The 6,559-nt window shown below is 37.4% G+C and overlaps 1 protein-coding gene across 1 annotated transcript in view; it reads right to left on the bottom strand.

Annotated features, from left to right (window-relative positions):
• Window positions 1-417: 417 nt before the first annotated feature.
• The window catches only part of AP4S1 (adaptor related protein complex 4 sigma 1 subunit), a 38,683-nt gene continuing 32,541 nt past the window's right edge, over window positions 418-6,559 (bottom strand). Inside the window, exon 6 of the mRNA XM_019551235.1 lies at window positions 418-1,390. Coding sequence (XP_019406780.1) covers window positions 1,262-1,390 — 129 coding nt within the window. The 3' untranslated portion in view covers window positions 418-1,261. The remainder of the gene's footprint in view (window positions 1,391-6,559) is intronic.

Here is a 6,559-nt window from a genome sequence, read left to right as displayed (position 1 = left end):
ATATCATATTTCTTATATGAGCATCTTCAGCTTCTCCTTTTTTATGACCTAGCGTGATAAAGTATGATGATGTTTGTGATATTTCTTGGTTAATTGTTTTATGTTACAATTGGATTTCCTGCCCTGGTTTCTCTAACTTGTACACGGGGAAGGAATGAGGTAATCGTGTTTTGAAGCAGACCTGAGGCTAACTTGCCCCTTTCATGCAGCATATCAAGCACTTAGTGTGCATCGGGCAGGAGAGGGAATCAATGGTCAGTTGAGGAGGAAAAACAGGTTTGTGTTTATGATTCCAAGGTTAAAGTGTTGTAAACTGTGAGTTCCCATGACTGGCAATCCTTTATGCTCTGGTGCTGCAGACCTGAGCGTCAATGTTGTGAACAAAACTATAATAAATGTGAGAGAAAAAACACCAGATTAAGGGGAAAGAGTATTTATTGTCATGCTTAGAAGCAAATACCTAAGCATTAAAATGATAAAATAAACTTTACAAAGTAGCAGCTTCCTCTTGAGCATGAAACTTATCCAAATCTTATTTTATCATCTTTTGTTCATTTTTATTAACATAATGGCTCTTAAGTGCCTCAATACTTGGATTACAATTTGCACAGTACTTAGAAATTTGTAACATTCCCTTCAGTATAAAATCTGAGTAAATGTGAATAGGCTTTATGACAGTCACTCCTATGAAGAAGCAAATTTGTTCCTGTGAAGTTGAAATCCAGCAGAAGATTGGTCATACAGATGCAGAACAAGATCTTAAGTTACGTACTTATAGCAACAAAAATATATATTGGTATATTAAAGCAAGCATAGAAAATAATTTGGGATTATACTAATTTTTTCAGCTCCTTTCCACCCCTACCAACTCAGTTTTGGCATCAATACAGTACATAAACCAAAGAGATACATGAAGACAGACTTCCAAGACGACTCTAAAGATTTTTCTCTAATAGAACTGCAAATACCAAAATAAGTACTTAATTTATTAGAAGGGCAGCTGTTGTGTCAACTGAATTTGCTGCTTTGCTTAAGTTCTGTTTTTTTTTCCTTTTATTCACATTTGTTTTATCTTTTGGTATTCAAGTATTTTGGTGGGTAGATAAAAGGAAATGGAACATATACTAGATTTCTTGATTGACTCATCTTCAACATGTTTCAATCAGTTTGAATATTGCAAGATTTGTCTTTCTGAAGTCTCGAGAAATAGCTGTAGAGGATGGCCTTTGTAAAATATGTTCTTCAACAGGCTTGTCTGTTTCTAAGTTTCTGCCATTTTGTCAAGAACAAGTAGAGGTGCAAGAATTCTACTCCTGTTTGTTTCCACGATGCATCCATTTAACACCATTTCATCCAAAATTATGTGCACTCTATCCAAGTTGAACATTATCTAGAAGTATTTCAAGTTAAGTATTTTTTACTTACAAGTACTGAGCAATGTGAGGACAACTCCATTGGATATGTTATCTGTCCTCTTCATGTGTCTCATGTTCCCAACCCTCTTCCCTGATTAAAGCTTCCAAATAGAGGTATTTGTAAATTTAGAGTTTGAGATGAGAGCTAATAAATTTTACTGGAGCTAATGTACACTTCAGAAATAATGCTTTTGACCTTGTTAGTTATGTGGCAGTGTCAATGGGAATGAAAAACTGCAGTCTTCTTTTAGACTAGTTTAGGAATTGACAGTGTGATAACATGAAGAATTAATACTTGCATAATGTTTTTAGATGGGCTGACATGAGGTTACTTCTAATTGCCTCTAATGTTATGGGCAAATAATTTTAGATTCCCATGGGTACAAAATACTACCAGCAAGATAGGAAAGTGAAGAAGAGTGGAAGTGTAAATCTTATTCTGCATTTCAGCTAACTAAAATAATTCTTTTGGTCTACTTGTAAATATCAGTTACAGTTAAATGTTAAAGTTGACCCTTGTATCTATATTTTATTTACACTCCTACACCATTTGTTTAGGCTAATGGAAAATAGCTTATCAAGTTGAATACGCTGATATGAAATAGGAAGGTATTAATCTATTATAGTTGTGTATAAATAAGAGTGATTTTACTGATTTTATACCTCCTTCCTAAAAAGTAGAATTTAATAAAAGGTTCATGTTTAAAAGGTTATCATTTTGCAGATATGTTTAGGACCTTCAGTATATGCATATTAAAAAAAAAAAAAACCGAAAAAAGTTGAAGGACAATTTGAAACAATATAAAAGTGTACTTCTGTGTTGTGTGCCTTGACCATTAGCATATCTGTCTAATCATGGTCTCTTAATTGCTTCTGCCTTGGCACATTTTACACCAGCAAATAAAGAAGCTGGATACCATTCCATGTGCTTTATTTGTGTAGTGATTGAATAAATGTGGTGTGGAGGAAGAAAGCTTTAGTAAAAACATATCTTGCTCTTTCTATTGATCTCTCATCTATGAGATGGGAATTGGCATGAAAACACTACAAGGGAGGCATTATTATGGCTGGCCCCCTGATTCAGCACAATTCTGCATAGAAAGAACTTAACCTTCCTTCTGCCTTGTCCCCACCTGTTGCTGCTCTTTAGTTTTTTGTTTTTTTTTTCCTTCACTCAATAGATCAATCATAGCTTCAGCTTTGCTCCTTCTAGATCTTGGCTGTATGTCAGAGATTCCAGCTATTGCAGCGGAGCCAGAAGGATGCTTTACGTTCCAGTTTGCAAATGCATCTTTCAACAACTTTCTTTTTTTCACCTTCGATATTTCTGCTTCCAGGAGCTTGTTTGCTAGTGTTGTTATTGAATAGTATGGCATGAGCTAAGGAAGACAGATGGTCAGACTGTTCTCTCTTACGTTTGCAGGGCTCTACTGAACCCTGCAATGTAGCTGGAGACCCATGTTTTAAGAGGTATTTAAGTGTTGCTCTGCTCACCAATGCAAGGCCTAATTCCTAATTTAAAAAGTGATTTATGGGAGTTGGTCACACTGAAAGCTTCTAAGGTCCAAATCTATAGAGAAACATTGGTGACTATGAACATCACCATGCTTTTAGACACTTGCTGTAGAAGCAGAATTTCCACAATCGACTTCGTTAAGTTCCGTAAACAGAAATGCACCGAAGCCAGCCAAGAGAAACATTGCAAAGAGGCGCCTAACTTAGGGCTGCAGATAAACACCTATCTGAGACCAGCGTTCAGAACCTGAAACCCCTTCCTGTACTGCAGTGTCTTAAGCCATTCCTTTGGGTAGAGATGACTAGTTCATTCTTTCAAAATGATGATGTGGTGGTGGTATCAACCTTTTAGATAATAGCTCAATGGTTATAGTACATCCTCCAGAAAGTAGGAGACCTGGGTTAAATTCTTCCTCCATTCAAGCTTCAAATCCATGCGTCTCACTGTGCAAGGAGTGGGATTTAACTACAAGCTAGAAGTTGGGCTGGCTGGTAGCATTCCCCAATACCTCTGATTGATGCTGAGTCCATACTTCAGCCAAGAATGCAACCTCTATAAGGCCAGAGAAAGAGCAATGCCCCAAAACTTTTAAAAATCCAGCCTTTTAAGTTTGTGAGAAAAATGTAGCCATCTGTCTCCTTTGAGCTGGTAGGCTTGAGATGCATCTACTGTATTTGATGTATAGTAGATATATCTCCATATACTTTTTCAAACAAATATCACTGGCCTAGGAATGTTTTAACTTGAAAACAGTTACAGCATTTCTAGGTACAAAACATGTGAATATTAGTAGAAAGAACAGCAGTCCTTGAGTTCCTATTCAGTACTACTCTGAGGCAATGTTCTGCATCTAGGAAGGATGACCCAGGACCAAGTTTTGATATTAATCTACTCAAGCTTGGGAAAAGTCCTCAAAAAGCTGCCACAATCCTTTTAATTTTACAAGCAAGGAATATTTCTTCTGAAAACAGAGGAGGGGAGAAGAACTTGTATTCTCTAAACCAGGTTCCCTGGATAAAGATACCAATCACTGCTCTTATGCCAAAGTATTTCCCAAAAAGTTTCTCTCTCACCTGAGGGAGATTGTCTGTCTTTATGGATGTATATATACATGCTCTGGGAAGGGGGTGGGGAGGAGGTGCTTTAATTAGACTGGTTCTGGGAGAGCCTCTCATATTAAAATGCTCTGGTATCACATGCATTCAGTGTCCTGCATTTCAAAATTGGCTGCAGGGGTGCTTTAACTAAAGTTTGAGTTTTAGTTAAAGCACCCCTGCTGCCATTTTGACATGTGGGGTGCTGCAGCACACTGGAGCGTTCTAATTCGAATGCTCCAGCAGACTCAATCCATTAATTGAGTCTGCTCTGATACATTCAAACTGGAAGGGGTTGGAGCACATGTATAGGCACCCTATATGCCCGTGTCAGTTGACAGAGGCACCCTATATGCCTGATGACAGAATTCAAGATCCTGAAGTTTCAGGTTAATTTTGAGTTTGTTTAAAATGAATGGCATTGATTTTCCTTTGTAAGTAACAATTAAAAACAAGCAAAACCTGGATGCCCAGAGGTCAGTTTCTATTACAAAAAGTGAGGTGGCAGCAACACCTTCCTATTTGTAACCTTCTAGCTCTATTCTGTCAAGGCACTTTCCACTCCTTACAACAGTCTGAATTTAGATATGAGCTTACCATCAAAGACACATCTCTCACCTTGATTTGTATATGTCTATGCACTTTTGTTCACTCCCTTTTCTGAATAAAGCATTCAGGCTTCTCTTCTCAATTCCATCTCCACCTCATTTTCTGATGGTGTTCCTGATTTAAACACTGAACTGTTTTGGATCCATTATCCATTCTGTCAAGAGTATGAGTGCGGGGAGGCTGCTCCGACACACTGTAACTACTTGATTAATCAAGTCTGCTGGAGCATGATAATTAGTGTGCTCCAACAGCCTCTGTTTTTTCGTGTATTGGCATCCCCATGCTTCAAAATGGCAGTGGGGCTGCTTTTATGGCTTGTACAATGAATTTTAAAGAGCTCCCACTGCCATTTTGAAGCATAGGGGATGCTCATGCTCAAGACACCTGGGGCACTTTCATTAGAGCATCTCTCAGAGCCACTCTAATTAAGGCACCCCCCCACCCCTGGAACATATCTAAAAACACCCATTGATTCTAAACTGATAACAAGGAAGAGCTAGCACCTTGTGATTGCCACGGTCCCAGCAACACTAACACGTGCTCTGTAGCCCACAGAATGAGAACTTATGTGATAGGATAGTTTGTTTCTGTATACTGTACCTAGCTGATATAAAATTCAGACTTTCTTCCCTTTTAGCCACAAATTAGATTAATTAAGGTTATACTTAATGTTAACCTTAGCATAAGACCTACTGAGTCCTATAACATTAAGCTGCTTGACTTCATCTTTACTAACTTCTTTAGTAACGGTTGGACTATCTAATGAATTGGAAATTTTAGCCACTAAGAGGCATTTGATGTATTGTGAAAATCGCCACCGTATGTTTGCTGAAATTATATATCTAGTATTAAATAGGAGAGAGATGGTACCTGTATATTCTCCATTGTATCTGATTGTTTTGCCTTTATAAATCAAATCTTAGCCTTATTAGTATTCATTGTAAACTACTAATTAACCAACAGTGAAACATTGTAACTTTTCTCCTAATTACCTAAAAATGCTCTATCCTGAAAATGCTACTTCAGTGGCCACGAGTGTTTGATAGATTCACATAAGAACTTCCCTAGATCAACGTTTCAGCTGTCCTAGAAAATGTATAGTAGGTTAATCACACTGGGATTTGATTTTCTTAAATCGGGAAATTGTTCTCCAGACAACTGTTTCTCTAGTGATCCACCTAGAAACCTAACCACTTGCTTTTCCCCGTAGAAGACTAATACCTGGTTCAGAGAGAACTTTGTTTTCCCAATTTAAAATGTAGGAAGCCAACTTTTCTTAATTGTTATAACTCCTACACGTAACAGCATCTTGTCCATGCAACACTGCTTTGAAAACACTTTCAGTTGTCACTTTTTTAAATCTCTTTTGTGACTCATCGCACACAGAAGTGGCTCCCACACTAGTTGAACTGCAGCTGTTTCAAGGGCTTAATAAAATTCCATCTACTTTTCTTATATACAGAAATTGAGCTTATCAGTGGTATTAACATACTCCACAGCAACTTTTCAATAGCTGTATTAACACTATCCATTCAAATGGTCTCAGCACAAGTATCAGGCAGCAATTTTGTAAAATATAATTTTGGAAATGTTCCTGATCATAGTCTCACCTAAACTCTTAATTCTGCAAATGACTAATTCCCACACAAAGTGGAAACTTGTTGAAAATGCTGTTTCCAACTGCCTCCCTCTCCAGTTCACATATAAAGGTTGCGCCCAACAGAAATATTTGCTCAGAATTCAAAGTGGTTATCTAAAACACCCCCTTTAATCGACTAGTATTAATCCATTTTTCTTGTTGCTACATGTAAGATATTTAAGTTTGTGTTCTTGCAAACACTTATATGCACTTTAGACACATGAGTAGTCCTGCTGAAATCAATAATTAGATCACTCATGTGCTTAAAACTAAGCTTATGCATAAC

Source organism: Crocodylus porosus, unplaced genomic scaffold (assembly GCF_001723895.1).
Source record: "Crocodylus porosus isolate Cpor-Errol unplaced genomic scaffold, CroPor_comp1, whole genome shotgun sequence".
NCBI classification, from domain to species: domain Eukaryota; kingdom Metazoa; phylum Chordata; order Crocodylia; family Crocodylidae; genus Crocodylus; species Crocodylus porosus.
The sequence above is the reverse complement of the archived record's forward strand: the minus strand, read 5'-3'. Positions and strand labels throughout refer to the sequence as shown.